The sequence below is a fragment of the Podarcis melisellensis genome (assembly GCF_964234715.1).
Source record: "Podarcis melisellensis genome assembly, chromosome: 7".
NCBI classification, from domain to species: domain Eukaryota; kingdom Metazoa; phylum Chordata; class Lepidosauria; order Squamata; family Lacertidae; genus Podarcis; species Podarcis melisellensis.
The window spans coordinates 87,873,898-87,891,731 of record NC_138539.1 but is presented as its reverse complement, the minus strand read 5'-3'; the positions used below and the strand labels follow the sequence as shown (position 1 = coordinate 87,891,731).

Genomic DNA, 17,834 nt, shown 5'->3' with positions numbered 1-17,834 from the left:
CACTTTACACAGTATGATGCTTTTGTTTAAAGGCTTAGGAGTTAGGAGAGGAAAGGACTCAGGGGCAGCAAGGGAGAGAAAGGTGGACATGTGCCAATGCAGTGCTTGGTGCTTGGGTTTTCTTTTGGCTGGAGATGCCAGGTTTTAATAAGCCTTCTCATCATTATACTGTCATTTAATTTTAAAGATTAATCAGTTGAGATTCTGATATTCTCTCTCTCTCTCTCTCTCTCTCTCTCTCTCTCTCTCTCTCTCTCTCTCTCTTTGTAGGCAATATTCAAATCAACGAGCCAAGCCAGAACCAACAGAACATGAATGGAAATATTCCATTTTCACAGTCACCAGCGGCATACAATGAGCCACATACCTCAAGCATGCAGCTAGCCACAGTCCTCTCGAATGAGAGCAAGTGGCCGACAGAGCCAGCAGAAACCCCTGGCATCACTTCCAGTGTCCGGAACAATGCTGACGAGCCACCCAGATCAATGTACAAAGGCACAGATCAGGGTTCCTGTGTGGAGAATGCAACCCAACATCAGGGAGCAGCAGCAGACACAAGGAGGGAGAAGGCTCTGCAGCAGGGAAGGGGACAGCAAGAACAGTCAGGAAGTGCCAGGGACAGTATCAGCAGCCTGGTGCTGACAAATGGGTTACACACAGAGTCTGAGTCTGGAGAACAGAGAGATTTTTACAGCAAGGGGGAAGCTCTGACACAGACTCAAACCACTGTGAGGACTGGTGCTGCTGCTTTGGAAAAGAACACGTTGCTATTCAGCGAGACACTCAGCAATGCAGGGTTGCATCTACAGCAGGATGTTGCAGAGCTGTTTGATCCGGAGGATGGAGAAGAACAGATAAGGTAACAGAAATGTAGTCCATTCATTTGATACTCAGATTAGTGTGTATGCCTTTGAGTTTCTCCTGAAAGCTGCCTTAAGCTGGGACCCAGGTTTGGGAATGACACTACCAAAGAAACATTTTCAAGGCTGCCGTTGGCTCAGAGGGCGCCTTCCTTTGCTGCCCCTTTTGTTCCTCCTTTCCCCAATGTGTCAGCTTTTTATTTAAAGGGCTGGTACTCCAACTTGGAGCCATCCCCTGGGGTTGTGCCCTCTGCCTTCTCCAACAGGAATTCATAGGGAAGTAAACTTCCTTGGGTGGTGGGTGGACTGATTCAGATTTCTCACCTGAATAGCCTGAGCTAGCCCCAGGGTTCTGTGTCTGTGGAACCTCTTTGACACAAAATTCAGACACAAAGGAATTAATTATCAGAGGAGTTGTGCAGTATGTCTTGTATGTCAGAAGCTTCTTGCAGCCTTGCCCAAATGTTTCCCATTTTGGAGCCAGATTCTGACTTCTTGGTTCTATTTATCATCCTTCTACTTATCAAAGAATTTATCATTCTTTGAAGTTCTCATTCCACCCCTTTCTCTGCTAAAGAAGCAAACTGCTTTTTCTTGCTTTAAAAATTAACGCAAAAACATTTTGCCTCTTCAGCATGTAATGGAGGTGTCTAAGAAAATACCAGGCTGTTAGACATTTTCTGGTCTTAGAGAGCATCTTGTGCTATAGTGGTTGACTAGATTATTGCAAAAGTTATATGCTAGGATCAGGTGCAAAAGCTTTCCTATATTCTGTGATTTGCATCTCTACTCTTGAAACCCAATTCACAAATTATGCTATCTCTGAAAAAAATGACATTCATTGAGTGCAACTTCTTTATTGTTGAGTGGTATGATTTCATTTCAGCTTCACTGGTGCAGAATGCAAGTTAAGTTGCAGTGATGATGACAGGGAAGATTTTGCATTCAAAGACATCAGGGACGGATTCAGTTCTACCTTTGAAAAAATTGTTGAATCTGACCTCATGAAGGGTACATACTATAGCAGTCTGGATTCCTTGGATGTGCTCTCACTGACAGATGAGACAGACAGCTGTGTTAGCTTTGAAGCTCCACTCACACCTCTTATTCAGCAAAGAACTAAGGAAAGCTCTGAACTTTTAGAACAGAAACTCCTTGCTCACGCGAAGGAAGTCCTGGAGCCCACAAGAACAGACAAGCAGGAAGACACAATGGCCGGGGCGATAGATGGTGACTCTGGGAGCCCCCTGAAGCATTCCATCACCAGCAGCCGGTCCGAAAATGTGCTGAGCAGGGTATCTCTGAAAAACATCCCAAATGGGTACCACATGGAGAGACCAGAGGAAGATGCCACAAGGCTTATTAATTCAATCAGGTAAAACGATCCTCTTATACTAACAGCTGTCAATAAGCTGGATATTTGCAGTTGATTAACTATGCTGTTTCAACCAATTATTCACTAATGAATCGCTTGAAAACTCAGCTTTATTTCATATTTTTGATGTTGTTGTTGCAGTATTTATAGAGCTGCAGGCTTTAATTAGTCCAGTTATTAGATCAATCTATGAAAGTGTAAGTTTATTAATTGTTGGGTGCTAAATTTGATTGAAGAGGGTGATGCATAGATTTTGTTTATTAAATTATCACATTTTCATAAGTATCTTCAGAAGACACTTGTACTGAGATTCTGATGACATGCAAATATATTCCTAATTAATATAACCCTAGTTAATGTATTAATTGGTTACGGACAGATTATTAATTGTATTATTAATGATTAATTAATTGCATTATTAATAAACTGAAGTGGCAATCCTATACCCACATACCTGGGAGCAAAGTCCATTAAACTTAATGGTACTTATTTCTGAATATAGGTTTGCACTGAATATAGGTTTGCAATATATAAATAATTGGTCAACAACCCTAATTATTTATATATTGCCTCAGTGCTTAAGAAAGCAGGATCAGGAGGGAAAGGCAGCATGTGACTCAAGGAGTTTACAGTCTTAGTTTTTACTATAGGAGAGAGAAGGAGGGAAGAGATAAATGATGGAAATATATTATCAGGGTTTCTTTCTATAGACTCCACTTCTTGTTCATTCAGCTTTAGAAAATGCTCTCTACCTTCAGGAATTCTGCTAGATGTGATATCAAATGTCTTAATTTGCATCTGATGTGCAAGTTTTTAGGGAGTTGATGATTAACTAGTTTACTGTGGGCACCGATAGTTGCCAAGATCACTACAGTCAGGGAGGACAATCGTCCTCGTTTTCTCCACTGCGAGATGAGCGCCACACCCCATAATCACCTTTGACTGGACTTCACTGTCCAGGGGTCCTTTCCCTTTTCACCTTACAATGCTTAGGAAAGCCCCTTTTCTGAAGCTGTTTGTTTGCATTGGGAGGAAATCCCTCATCAGCCCCAGTCCACTTTGGCCAGGGGCTTCCTTTACACGCCACAGAGGGCCTGTCTTCTTTCTGCTGTCCAGAAGCAAGAAAGTCCCCAAGGCAGGGAAGTCACTGTTGCTTTCTCTCCTCATGGCCAGTCAATATAGGCAGTCTACCACCAACCAATCCCCCCATTAGCACAATATCATTCCCTAGGTAATGACGGGCTTGCTTTTATTAAGCCTTACTCCTTGATGCACTATGTACAAAGGAATTTTTTTAAGAGGCTTTCTTCTTGGTGACATAGGGACACCACTTCAGAATCAGGGACTATGACATGCTATGTCAGATATATGTTTGGTCACATAACTCCTTGGCCAGTTCTATATAGAGGTGAAAAAGCTTGATGGGTATGAAGTATATTGCAGATCTGGTGGGGTGGGAAGAGCAGGTCATGTCATGCTCCGTACAATTCATAGTCTAAAGTTGAAGAAATTACAACTGTAGCAGTGCTGAGAGGTGGCTTGCAGTGGCAGAAATCAGATTTTTACACCCTGCGCTTCCATGATTTGATATTTGGGGTATCTGTAGCATTTGGGGGTCTTCGTATGATTCTGTTCAGGCACACCATTGGTTTTGAAGCCAGAGGAGTTGCATATTGTGTGGGGTTTGGCCTAAAGGATGGGTGCCTAAAACCAACAGATGATGGCTATGATTCTAGTATTAAACTGCAAACATTTGTAACGGTTTGATTCCACTGAATAAAATAAAATAAATAAAAGATGGAATATAAAATAAATTATATAAAATAGATAAAAGATGGAATATTACAGTTCTATATAAACTTATGAATTTATATAATGTAATCAACATTACACAAGGAAAGAGAATTCTGGATACATCTTAAAAGGAAAGGTGTAGTTTTATTGCTACTGCAATAAGAGATATTTTCAAAATATAAGTTGTTATGGGATTTCATGTTAAAGTGCATTTTCTATTTCAAATGTTAATTAAAAATGTTAGTTTTCAGTAAACGACCATAAAGAGGCTACATCTTTATCTTATAGTAAAGTTAGATTGAAGTTCTTTAAGATAGGTACATTTTTTTCTTTTTTCATTTGCAAAATGCCATATATCGTAAAGACGCTATAAGGCCAGTGCACAGTCCCAAGGCAGAAACCAGGTTAAATCCCAGATGTATGGAATAAATAAGATGAACGGAAAGGAGGACATATCTAAAAATGTGTCAAGTTCAGAGCACAGATTTCTAATCATAACAGCCTAAAAGGGCCTTAAACATTCAGCTCTAAAGGCTGCTTCTCAACATTGTCACACTAGAATCTGTGCTCAGGTAGACAAGTGCAACATGTTTTGAGACAGTTGTGTTTCTGCCCTGCATGGAAGCGACAGCTCAGCCCGTTGCTGCTCATCTCTTTCCATGTATTTTAAGCAATCGTTTATAAAAAATATACTTGAGCGTACCATACTCATAGTGCATATATTTTGTACCTGAAGGCAACCTGTTATGAGGCCAAAGTAGTATGAATCCTAACATTTGTCAACTCTCGACAGCTGTCTTCATAATAAAACTATCCTATCAACTCATTAATCTGGAAGTCTTAATTGATGGTCTTTGGCTTCTTGAGAGATCACAGAAACAATGGTTACATATCATTTGAATTGTTTTGTACAGACTGAAGCTGTGCTCCTGACTTACCCCAAATCCTGGTATATTGTGAAGTGTGACCCCTGTATCCCAAACATCCTATATGTGGAATGCTGAGGTCCTCGTCAGACATTTTAAGACAGGGGGAAGGCAACCTAAGGCCCGGGGGCCGGAGGCAGCCCATTCACCTTCTCAATCCAGCTCACAGACGGTCCAGGAATCAGCATGTTTTTACATGAGTAGAATGTGTCCTTTTATTTAAAATGCATCTCTGGGTTATTTGTGGGGCATAGGAATTCATTCATCCCCCCCCCCCAAAAAATATAGTCTGACCCACCACATGGTCTGAAGGACGGTGGACCGGCCCACAGCTGAATAAGGTTGCTGACCCATGTTTTAAGATAAGGCAGAAAAATCCTGTTTTGATGATCCGAACATATAACATGTAAGACATGTAAGAAAAAATACATTTAAACCAGTGTCTGCCAATGTGGCAGTGTCTCCGCTTGTGGGAATACTACTCTCATATCTATTTGAACAACTTATCAATGTAAAATTGGGGCAAAAATATAGTACTTTGTAAAAACAACATGGTTTAATTGGCAGGGGTATTGTTGTGCCCGATAGCTCCACTACCCTGTTAAGCTTTTGCTTATTTAGCTGTGTGTTGTTGTTGTTTTGTCCTTGCAGTGATGCCAGCATAAAAGATGCCCTTTCTGACTCAGACTCTGATATGGGCAGCACAGAACAACTTGACCAGGGAAGCACAGACACCCTTGTCAATGGCTGCAAGGCAGACAACGCGGCTGCCAAGAGACTGGCCAAACGCCTGTATCACCTTGAAGGTTTCAAGCACTGTGACGTAGCCCGCCAGCTGGGAAAGAAGTAAGTGCCATCATCAAAGAACCAGGATAAGTGCAGAGCCAAAGGGGGAGGGGGGTTTCTTTTCATGAAAGGGGTGTCCCCCTTTTACCGTAATTTGCCACAGAGTATGAAAACGCTTGCAAAGGTATGGAAGTGAGAAGGAAGAGAGAACATGCCCCTGCTTTTGTCGCAATTGGAGCAACTCAGTTCCCTTACCCTGATCCAGTTGCACATAAAATGTGGATGGAGCTGCTCACTGAAGGAAATGCAACATGGGTGAAAAAGATCCCCATTTGATTGATCTGAATGTGCATCCTTTCCCACCTTGTCCCAACTAGTCATGCCTACTAAATAGCCAGTGCAGTGTGGCCAGAGTGGGAGAGAGACAGTATACTCAGAGCAGACCCACTGAAATTAATGGGCTTAACCGAGTCATGTTAAGAGAGCCAGTGTGGTGGGATGGTGAGAGTATTGGACGAGGATCTTGAAGAGCAGGGTTTGAATCTGCCCTCAACCATGAAGTGCAGTAGGTGATCTTGGGCCAGTCACACCTCCTATCCTAACCTAACTCACAGGGCTGTTGTGAGGGTGCAATGGGGAGAAGAAGAAGCATGTAAACCACCTTGAGATCCTTGGAAGATGAAGGCAGTATATACATGCAATAAATTAACTAACTAAATAAATGTTTATTAGTTTCAATGGATCTAGTCTGTCAAAAAACATAGCCACCTCTGGTTGCAATGTGACATTGCCATGCTCTCTATGTGGTTTCTGAGTGGCCTTAGAAAAACTTTAAATAATAATAATAATAAAAATCACCCAAGCAGCAGCAGATTGGAGAAACAGTGGTTGAAAAAGGTATGGAGAAACTTTGTTGAATTTATAAGGTTTCTCGCTAACATTTCTCCACCACCATTATTATCTAGACAATCTCCACAGTGAAAAAAAAAAGTTTAAGTTTCCCCAAATTCAGTTCCTCCATGGAAAGCTTCACCCCTTTGCATGGGGTTTAATTGTGTCAGGGCTCACTCAAGGCTTTATCTTGGAATCTTTTCTATTTGAGGTCTTAGCCCTGGGACACATGCATCGGCAGCTTTTCCCTGAGCACCAATAGAGTCAACTTCCACCAGCAGTAAACTATGGTCAGAGATTAGAGACAGAGTGTGTCTTTCAGGGCTTTGGGGGTGACTTCCAGGCTTGCTTCAGATCAGCACCGCTCCCTCCCTCTAATATTTCATTATGTGGGGAAACTGAGCCCATGTTCCTTGTTGTACTTCTGCTCTTAAGGCTTGCTGTATGGTAAATCTGAAAAGGGTCAATAGTTCTTGTCCCCATCCCACAATATTAGCATTCACATTTAAATATATTTTGCACTCAAATGTATGTCTTGAAACTAAATGGTGCAGTTTCTCATCAGAACACTTATTTCTGAGAGAAGGGGCACCTACTAATTTAAAGTCCCAAACAGCATGAAAATAGCTTTATTACAATGTCTCCCGAAGGGCACGTTGACCTCATTTGCTGAAAAAAGAGGAACCTGATTTTCGAAGTGACAGCTTTTCCTGACATTGTGTTCCTGCTTTCCATTTTTGTTTCTAGTTTAAAGAGAGAAAGGAGAGAGATGATGGGGAAGAGGGCTAGGGAAGCATTCCCCAGAAACAAGCAAAGGATTGATGCTCAAAAAGGAATAGGCATATGCTAGAGATTTCAGTTCTACTAGGGCCAGTTCAAGTCTTCAAATATAAACTCCACCTTTCTATACAGCTCTTCATCTGAGGATCACAGAGTGGTTTACCATATAAAAATGCAAAAATACACAACAGAGCAACAGGCAAACCCAATAACCCCCACAGTTTAATAGATTGTTTAAAACCAGCAGTGCGTCTTGGGCCCAGACTTGGCAGCCCATACAGTTGGAGCAGAAGCAGTCTTCCCTGATGATTCCTACACCCGCTGAAGTTTCTGAACCAGCTTCAGAGGCAGTCCCACATATAACGTCTTTCAGTAATTTAATCTAGAGAGGCTACCAGAGCATAGACAACAGAAGTTAGGCTGTCCCTGTCCAGATAGGGGTGCAGCAAGGCCACCAGCTGAGGCTGATGGAAGGCAATCAGTGCCACGGAGACCACCTGAGGCTCAAGCAACAGCAAAGGATCCTGAAGGACCCCCAAGCTGCATTCCCACTCCTTCAGGTCTAGGCAACTGCCCACTGATAGTGCCATAGTCTTATTTGGATTCAGCTTCAGTTTGTTGGCTCTCTTCCAGTCCATTACCAAAGCAAGGCAACAGTCCAGCTCACCCACTGCCTCACCTGCAGATGTAAAGGAGAAGTATTATCACCAAGCCCAATACCCTGCAATGCAGGAATCTCATCTAAAGCATCCATGATAGATGCTCATCCAACCTCTGCTTAAAAACCTCCCAGGAAGGAGAGCCCACAATCTCCCAAGGGAGACCATTCCACAGCTCTTGCTGTCAGAAAGCTCTTCCTGATGTTTTGTCAGAATCTCCTTTGGAGCTGTTAGTTCAGCTTGCTCCATTTTGATGTGACAGCCCTTGATATATTAGAAGATGGCTATCTTATATCCTCTTGGTCTCCACTTCTCCAGGCTAAACATTCCCAATTCCTAATTCCCTCAACCGTTCCTCATAAGGCTTAGTTTCCAGACCCTTTATTATCTTGGTCACCCTCCTCTACACATGTTCCAACTTGCCAATATCCATCTTAAATTGTGGGGCCTGAACTGGACACACTACTCCAGGTGTGGTATAACCAAGGCAGGATAAAGGTAAAGGGACCCCTGACTGTTAGGTCCAGTCGTGGCCGACTCTGGGGTTGCAGCGCTCATCTCGCTTTATTGGCCGAGGGAGCCGGCGTACAGCTTCCAGGTCATTCCGGCGAACCAGAGCAGTGCACAGAAATGCCATTTACCTTCCCGCTGGAGCGGCACCTATTCATCTACTTGCACTTTGATGTGCTTTCAAACTGCTAGGTTGGCAGGGTCAGGGACTGAGCAATGGGAGCTCGCCCCGTCGCAGGGATTCGAACTGCCGACCTTCTGATCAGCAAGCCCTAGGCTCTGTTGCTTAGACCACAGCGCTACCCGCGTCCCTTAAGGCAGGATAAAGCAGCCTAGAATAGCATTATCTTCTTTGCAGTTGCACTAAAAAAAAAAATCAATTAAATTTTCCTCAGGGGGTCCCCACCCATTGGGCCTCCTGAGGTGAAACAGGAAGGTTCTGCCTCCTCACCCCAGCCTCGCTTACTTGGGTCACACAGATCTCGACAGAACAAGCTGCAGCCACACAACCCCAGTAGACCCCGGAGCCAGTGTGGTGTAGTGGTTAAGAGCGGTGGACTCGTAATCTGGTGAACTGGGTTCGCGTCTCTGCTCCTCCACCTGCAGCTGCTGGGTGACCTTGGGCTAGTCACACTTCTTGAAGTCTCTCAGCCCCACTCACCTCACAGAGTGTTTGTTGGGCGGGAGGAAGGGAAAGGAGAATGCTAGCCGCTTTGAGACTCCTTCAGGTAGTGATAAAGCGGGATATCAGATCCAAACTCTTCTTCTTCCCAGTGGCAGCAGGGGCAGGTGGGGCACTCATGGGGGCACTGCCCTGTAGGATTCTGCCACCCTGCCTCTGCACCCTGTTTCAGCCTGCCCCAGGGGTTGGCCGGTCCTGATTTCCCTGCAGACATCGGTTCCCATCATGACTTTTTCTGCTTTTCATAGTTGCTCTCTGGAAAGGGAAATACAGCAACTGAGCTAAGAAATTGCTCACGAGATGACCAAAAGATGCCAAATGACTAGATCAAGGAGGAAAGGATATTGCCTTGCTCTGCAGCGGAGACATCTCTGCTGTGCTTGTGCTTTCTGAGCCTAATTTCTTTCTGCTTTTACTGCTTGTCTTTAAACACTGCACAATATGACTGGTAAATGAGATGGCTTGATCCAAGGTTGGCTAATTCTGGCCCAAGAGCCTTCATCTGAGGGACACAGAAGAGCTGTGTGTCATCAGAATATTGCTGACGATATACTCCAAAACTCTGGCTGACCCCACTCAGCAGTTTGATGTAGAGAGAGAACCAGTGGGGAAACAAACTCTTTAGGAAGGACAGGCAAGGGTGTCACTCTGAACATCTAGGAGGTTGAGAATCCCAAAAAGGGCAGACTGTTCCACGGGAAAAAGTACTGTGGCTGGAGATACCTGCCCCACCCTGCCTAGGAATGTGCTGTTGTCCTCCAGACCATAATCCCCATGGTGGTCTTGAGAGAGCTGGCCTGGATAACCCATTATGCTATATGAATAAATATCCTAGGAGAATTATTGTTCCAGCATTTATGCTGTTTCAGAAAGGCAATATGAAAATTTAATAACTCAAAGGAATGGAAATGTTTTTTCTTTGGGAAGGTATGTTTTTTAAAAGACTTTTAATTACTTTTATTCTTACTCCTTCTGGAATACTAGAGCTGCGGCAGGAGTTAACAAACATGATTTCAAGTATACATAACATGTGAATTGGAGTTTCATGTAAAACACACTCCCATCAATCACAGTGTTTTCTTTTTGTTCATCTCTTTTGCTTGGCATAGCCTGGGGAACAGCGGTCAAGATGCTTTGATTATTCACAGGCATTTAGCACGGCAACAAATGACTCACTTTTACTCTCATCTCTATCACTTACTGCTAAATCCCACATTCACCAGCAATGCTGGGAAGTTGTGGAAATTAAAGTGCTTTTGTTACATATATTGCTTCTCCATATGAATTGTATATATACTAATAAATGCATTTGTTAAAAGCAACAGTGAGGGGACAGCTTAAAACTAAAACGTAAGCTTTCATAAGCTGTCATAGACAACAGTCTTCCAGGTAGACAGAAAGACAACAGTCTATCAGGTGTCATAAGACTCTGTTCTTTTTGCTGCGAGATCTACCCATCTGAAAATTCATTTATTGCAACAAATCAGTGCTGGTAGATATGTGCAAAGAGCAATCTGGATGTGGCGGATTTCAACCTGCACCAGTGAGTGGCACCAGAAATGAGAACAAAATCTGGTAATTTACCCAGGCAAGCTTGTTGTGAGAGTTACCATTATATGACTGAAATTTCCCACTGCATTCCTGAAAATGCTAAAAATTATTGGTAAATGCCAACATTTATCAAATATCCAACATACGTACCTGTTAAGAGCCCACCTCTTCTCTCTTTTAGTGGAACATTCCAAAAATAAATGCAAAAAGCGTAAGCTGAACGAGGAAGACTTCAAAGGCTAACAACATAAATCTTGGAGTGCAGCCTGTCATTGCAACAAAATATTCCATATCCTTGCTTACCACATCAGCTCTGGTTCTTTGGTCCTTCATTGCTAGCAGTTCTCCTGGCTAGCTCCCAAGTCCTGACAGCTCGTTTAATAACTGCTATTCACCGGTCACTGAGAATTTTAGTGTTTGCTTCATTAATGCAATAATGAAGCAAACATTAAAAGGGGGAAGGACGTCCAAGTCACACAATGAGTCAAAAATACATACATAGTGAACTTGGAGCATGGATATTTTTCAGTCCAGTGGGATGGCTTGGCTCTGCAGTTGAAAACCAATGGGACTGGAAAGAGCTCATATTTGGCTGGATCAATTTCACTACAGATGGAGGATGTGCTGGGACAAGTATCTAATGTAGGAACACAAACCCATGTTCAGTGGATTGTGGAATTAGATTCTCTGGTGAAGAGTATGCAGAAGTACACTGACTGTGGCCTCTTTAATTACAGTAATGAATTTAGCAAACTGGTAGCAGAAGAATATCTCCGTTTCTTTGACTTCACTGGACTGACCTTGGATAAAGCACTCAGGTGAGCTGCAAGGGCAGGGATCTCGAATGCGTGAGTTAGAGGTAAGGCCCCACACCACCCATTTCTGTTACCATCATTTAATTTCAGACATCTCAGGAGTCTAACAAAATCAAGCACTTTCAACTTGATTGCATGTCTCTTATGTCTGGATTCCTCTTTATTTACAAATACTGCCTTTAAATAGGTTAGTTTTATCAGCCGCATTTTGGGTCATCAGATAAAGGGCAGGGTGGCAGGCCGAGTGTCGCAAATAACACAGCTTCATATTGTGATGCTTTCCCCTTCCCATCTGCAGGTAGGGTGCTTTGAGCTTTGTATGAAGGCTGGGAAGGCTGGCTCATATATTGCCTCAATGAAATAACGATCAAAGCTGAAGATTAGCATTGCCTTTTTGTTACCTTTCTGTTCCCTTTGAAAATCCTTAGGGCTTTATGAAACATTATGAGCAAATATGTGTGATGATAGCCTGATAGCTCTTTCAAAAGAGAAAAGTCACTTAAGAGTGATTTCTCATGGAGGTTCCAAATGTATGTTTGCCAGTAGAGGGTAGTTCCAGCAGGAGAAGAGGGGTAGGAATACATTTCTCCATTGGAAAAAGCCTTTCACAAAGCAGCCCGCCCCCCATAAAAAGACATCTGGTTTCAGTATACATGATTCTCCACACTTAGTCAGATTCCATTTCAGACTTCTAGTCCTTTCATTTAGGACACCCAGCCTGTTTAGCCAGAGTACATTTCTTCTCAGTCTCTATTCCCATCTGTTTCTCTCTGCTGTGTGTTCCACTTCTCCCTTCCTCCTCCTGCCAGGTGCTGGGCTTGGTCCAAATGGTTACTTTCTGTATATTTGGATGTCATCTAATACAAGCATACATTTCCCCACTGAAATAGCAGGTCAGACGTTTCTATATCTGGGAGAGCATTTCCCTGCTTAGCTTCTAAATATTTTCAAAATTGCTGTGTTGAACTGCCAAATGAGACTGCCTGGAAGCTTCAGCTACACTCAGTACAACCCCACACCATCTGATGAATGAAAGCTACTGGGAGCACATCACGCCTGTACTATGATGTCTGCATTGGCTCCTTGTTCTCTTCCAGATACAATTCCAGAAGGTGGCTTTAAACTACATGGCTCTGAAGAGCTTAGCTCCAATGTACTTTGGAGACATCTCCACTCGCAGACATCTCCACCCTTTACAACATCTGAGATTAGGAGCTCGTTTTTACACTTTGTACAACAGATGAAGACAGCAAGAACATGAAGAGAGACTTTCTCTCACTAGAGAGTCACATTTGGGAGTAGAAACCCAAGTATCTTCCAAATGTGTTGTAAGACTTTTTGGGTCCTAGGAACATACGAAGCTGCCTTTTACCAGGTTGATTGCCCATTTAGACCGTTCTCGTCCTGAGACCTGTGGGTATAGGGTGGTGTACAAATTTAATAAATAATAATAAAAATAGTAAAACTCTGAGTGCTTGTCCACACTTCTGCTTGTTCAGCACCTCCCCCATCCCCACCCAGAGAAACCCACACTTTCCAGCTGATTTGATGCAAATGTCAATCAAGTTTTCCACAGATGGACGTTTGTTACAATTCAGTGGTAAAAGAGGGTTTTCCTGGGGAAAGCAGTGGGGCAAACAGAAGACCACTTGGACAGAAAGCACAAGAAAAATGGAAAACCTATTGGACCCGTGCTTTCTAGGCAAGGGACAAGCAAGGTGTGGGCGAGCACTGACTGGCAGCCATAGTTCTCCAAATCCTCAGCCTGTGGTCTTTCCCATTATGTGCAATCAGATCCTTTAAACTGTAGATGCAGATTGAACAGGGCCTTCAGCACACAAAGCATGTGCTGTGGCCCCTCCCTGGGTCTCAGTCTGGCAAAGACAGAAGGAATTTTAATTATATTTTTATTACATAGAAACATTTTCACCCTGTTTTGCTGGAGACTTCCTGCCTTTGGTATCCACCTCAACTCCTCAGGGTTGCACAGGCTATAAAACTAATTATTTAAGGTTACGAAGGCACACAAAATGGGAAGCAGTGAGAAGAGTTGTGCTGGTTGTTATAAGTGGCATTCCAGGTTTAATCCATGGCACTCACATAACCAGAGCCCACAGTCCTTCTGGATTGCAATAGAAATGTTCAGGCAGAGGCAGAGATGGACAGATGGGTCTGGGTCTGGTTCTTCTCAATTTCACATTTGCTCATTCATAAATGTATTCTATTTCTGGATTAACCTGCATTTTTAAAATAAAATCTGCATAACATTTTGTACTTAAATAATATTTTATTTATCAATGCACACATTTCTAAATGTATTTTATCTGTATTTAGCTGTATCAAAATATGAAGTTTTCCCCCTTTCACATGTTAGTCCAGGAGTTGTGAATCAAGTCAGATAGATTCATTCATTCATTCATTCACCTAACAAGATTTATATACTGTTTGATTGTAATAAAACCACCAGATAGTTTACAAAAAGAATAAAACTTTTAAGGCATCAATAAAGGACCGCTAAAATCATTCAAAAGATAATTCAAATCACTGGAAAGCTAAAACAAGATCAACACATGTGAACTTTCCCCACATCTCGGTAGTCAGACGCAGTTCCTAGTTGGGGACAAATCCCCTGTCGCACTGTGCCCCAAATCCCCTTTGTGCAGAGCTGCTCCCAGAGGTCACCATGGTTAATGACGCCGAAAGCCTCAGTCCTGTGCCTTTTTTCACCCCAAACCAGGTATGGTGTTGGCGTGCTCAGCTACGTGGAGATTTAACATTTATAATGAATAGTATAATATAATAATATAATAGTATAATAGTATAATAATGAATACAATAGTACCTCGGGTTAAGTATTTATTTCGTTCTGGAGGTCTGTTCTTAACCTGAAACTATCCTTAACCTGAACTACCACTTTAGCTAATGGGGCTCCCGCTGCTGCCGCACCGCTGCCTCGCAATTTCTGTTCTCATCCTGAAGCAAAGTTCTTAACCTGAGGTACTATTTCTGGGTTAGCGGAATCTGTAACCTGAAGCGTCTGTAACCTGAGGTACCACTGTAGTAAACTGTGACTTTAGAAGACCCAGAGCCACATCCATTTTAGGTATCTCACGGCCTATGATCAGCAACTTTTGGTCTCCTTTCTATTTATTTGCTAACTTCCTTACCTTTCCATGTCTAGAACATTCCTAAAAGCCTTCCCCTTGATGGGAGAGACGCAGGAACGGGAACGTGTCCTCATCCATTTCTCACACCGATATTGCCAATGCAATCCAGAAGAGAGCACATCAGAAGGTAACACAACCTTATGGTTCAGAACTGGGCCTTTTTGCCCCACACAGCACCTTGCCATAACTAGCTTTTTGAGAGGCTTGCCAGTGAAATCTCCCTTAAAAGTTAACAGAAAACATGCAGAATGAGCTGAAGGGCTCCCAAAAAACAGAATAACTGGCTTCCCACATTTTGAAATAATGCAGTGCATTAAATGCACGTTACTATCTAAAGAGGAGTCGTCCCTCCATCAATAAGAGCCTAAAATTATCTAACTGCACCACAGGAGAATATTAATACTGGACTGGCCTATTTAGGATCTTTGTACATATTCCTGAGAGCAGCACTTTGAACCCTTGAAATGAGCTTTATAATGGTAAGTTTTGCGTTTTAAGCAAACTGAAAGGAAAGACTAGATGGTTTCCTGGAATAATGCCACCTGCTTAATAACCGCATTTGGTTCAAATAGCTAAATAGTTATTAGGATGAAAAGTAAGTGGGAGTGAGGCTGTTGCGGAAGTAGAACAATATCATAATTTGGAGCCAAATGAAGCTGACCTTCTCAAATTTTGTTCTTGGCTTTTTGAATTTTCCCCTGCCTTGTGAGGGCAAGGACCACAATATGATGAATATATCTAGTTGTTAGTGCAATTTAGAAAGAGGCTAAATTACCGTACTTGCATCTTCCAGATGGAATCCACACACTCACTTGTGCCCTGATGCTGCTCAACACAGATTTGCATGGCCATGTAAGTATTTTCAGAAGAAGACATACATTGCGCTCTTGCTCTCCAGGTAGATTTGTTGCTATCTGGAAAATGCCTTTGAAAACTGATGTCATGGCAGTAGTAGACAATTTCAGGGAAGGGCATTCAGTTCTGTGCTCTATATGCAGCAAAAATGCTGCTTAAGCAACATACCCCTCAACTGTCTCACATCCCAGAATTACAGAAGCCATCCCTGCTTCTGACTGGATCCTGACAAGAGTGTGGACCCAAAAGACAATCATCCCGATTTTCCTCTGTGATATGTTGGAGAGTATGCAGCAATGGAAGCCTCATCCTTCAAGTCTCATCCATCTGGGATTGTGTAGGGCAAACTAAGATAAGCGTGTATAAGAGTATATTTTCAGAATAAATTGAGATATATGATGAAGACTCCCATTAGATTCCTTCAAAAATGTCACTTTCCTGTCAGGTCTAGTCTGGATTAACCTTCAGTTGTTCACCTATTACTCAGTCCATGACTGATCTCAGATGCTGCTCCAAGACTGCCTAGGATCTGTGTAAAAGAGAGATACAAGTAATTTGATCGCAAGCCTATTGGAGGCATCACCAACCTGAGACCTCATACAGCACTATCATGATGTTAAACAGCATGAGAGGCAACTTGCTACATTCACATCCGACCCTTCCTTCCAAAGGAGCCAGGATAGACCCTTGTTGCATTCCATGTGCCAGTATTGGTGTGTGGGTGTCGTGAGGGCCATGGGCTGCCCATGGAATGTACGTGCTGAACAAAAATGCTTACATGACTGGAAGAATTAGTTCTTTCTTAAAATTCAAATGAGTGAAGTGGCTAATAATATACTAGGCAAAGGCACATACCCAAGAAGTATTTATGTTTGTGATTTGCTTAATTAGATAAATGTGCACCCAGCTGCATTATTCTGATTGCTGCATTGCTGATTGCTTAGAAAATAACACTGCAACTTACATTGATTCGGACAGTAGCACTCATCCTTTTAGGTTGAAGTGCTGTAGCTCCATGGTAGGCCACAAGCCTTGTTTGTCCAAGGTACAATGCCTAACAACTACTGAGGAAGACACTTGTCTGCAGCTGTGGAAAGGAGCTGCCAGTCAGCATAGTGAGTTAGGTACGCCAGTTAAGCATGTTTAAAGTTATAAAGCTCAAGGTCAAGGACCCCTGACAGTTAAGTCCAGTCGCAGACGACTCTGGGGTTGCAGCGTTCATCTTGCTTTACAGGCCATGGGAGCCGGTGTTTGTCCACAGGTAGTTTTTCTGGATCATGTGCGCAACGCTTCTGGTGCAACGGAAACCCAAAACCAGAGCAGAGCACGGAAACGCTGTGTACCTTCCCGCTGGAACGGTACCTATTTATCTACTTGCACTTTGACATGCTTTCAAACTGCTAGGTTGGCAGGAGCAGGGACCGAGCAACAGGAGCTCACCCCATTGCGGGGATTCGAACCGCCAACCTTCTGATCGGCAAGCCCAAGAGGCTCTGTGGTTTAGAGCACAGTGCCACCCGCGTCCCCTTATTTAAAGTTAATCACATTTAAAGGGAACATTTATACTGTTGTTTGACAAGACGAACAGGCTTCGGTTAACCCAAACCAGTTGCATGCTTGTCTCTGTTTTCTGTCTCTAAGGCCCACTTTTTACAAGCAGCAGAGGCCTTTTGACACATCTTTCCATGAATACACTCACTGCATGGAGGAGAGTGAGGGGATTGTACCAAAGGAATGCATGAAAAGGACCTGGATGGCACGGGGAACTGATTTCTCCACTGTTCCACTTCAGAAGTGAGCAAGGGGCTCAAGTAACAACATGCTTCCCTGCGCAACAATTTACCTGCAAATAGAAATGCCATGGAGAGCTGCTTCTTGGAACTTTCTTCCCTGTGACATGCCTGTTTCCTGTGTGCAGATTTTATTTTCTGTCTGTGGAGGAACATTCAGTCATGTAAATCTGCAACTCCAGTCAGTACTAAAATGGTTTAGTAGCCAAAGAGGTTTACCTGCTGCTTGTGAAAACCAGGCCTAAGTTACCACTGAGAAAGGAGGAGGAGAATTGGGCAGGAAATTAAATTTCAAAGTCCCAAATTCTTCTGTAGGTGAAATGGTCTGGTAAATACAGCAAGTTCAGTGAGGATAAGCATTTGGAAGGCATCTCAGAGCTGTAAACCTTCAAT

General features: G+C 42.9%; 1 protein-coding gene across 1 annotated transcript in view; it reads left to right on the top strand.

The window, feature by feature from the left end:
• PSD2 (pleckstrin and Sec7 domain containing 2) overlaps window positions 1–17,834 on the top strand; it is a 51,895-nt gene that overhangs the window by 12,538 nt on the left and 21,523 nt on the right. The window contains exons 2-7 of the mRNA XM_081917778.1: window positions 271–859; window positions 1,747–2,235; window positions 5,607–5,801; window positions 11,552–11,632; window positions 14,811–14,923; window positions 15,590–15,648. Of these exons, the coding sequence (XP_081773904.1) occupies window positions 312–859; window positions 1,747–2,235; window positions 5,607–5,801; window positions 11,552–11,632; window positions 14,811–14,923; window positions 15,590–15,648 (1,485 nt within the window). The 5' untranslated portion in view covers window positions 271–311. The remainder of the gene's footprint in view (window positions 1–270; window positions 860–1,746; window positions 2,236–5,606; window positions 5,802–11,551; window positions 11,633–14,810; window positions 14,924–15,589; window positions 15,649–17,834) is intronic.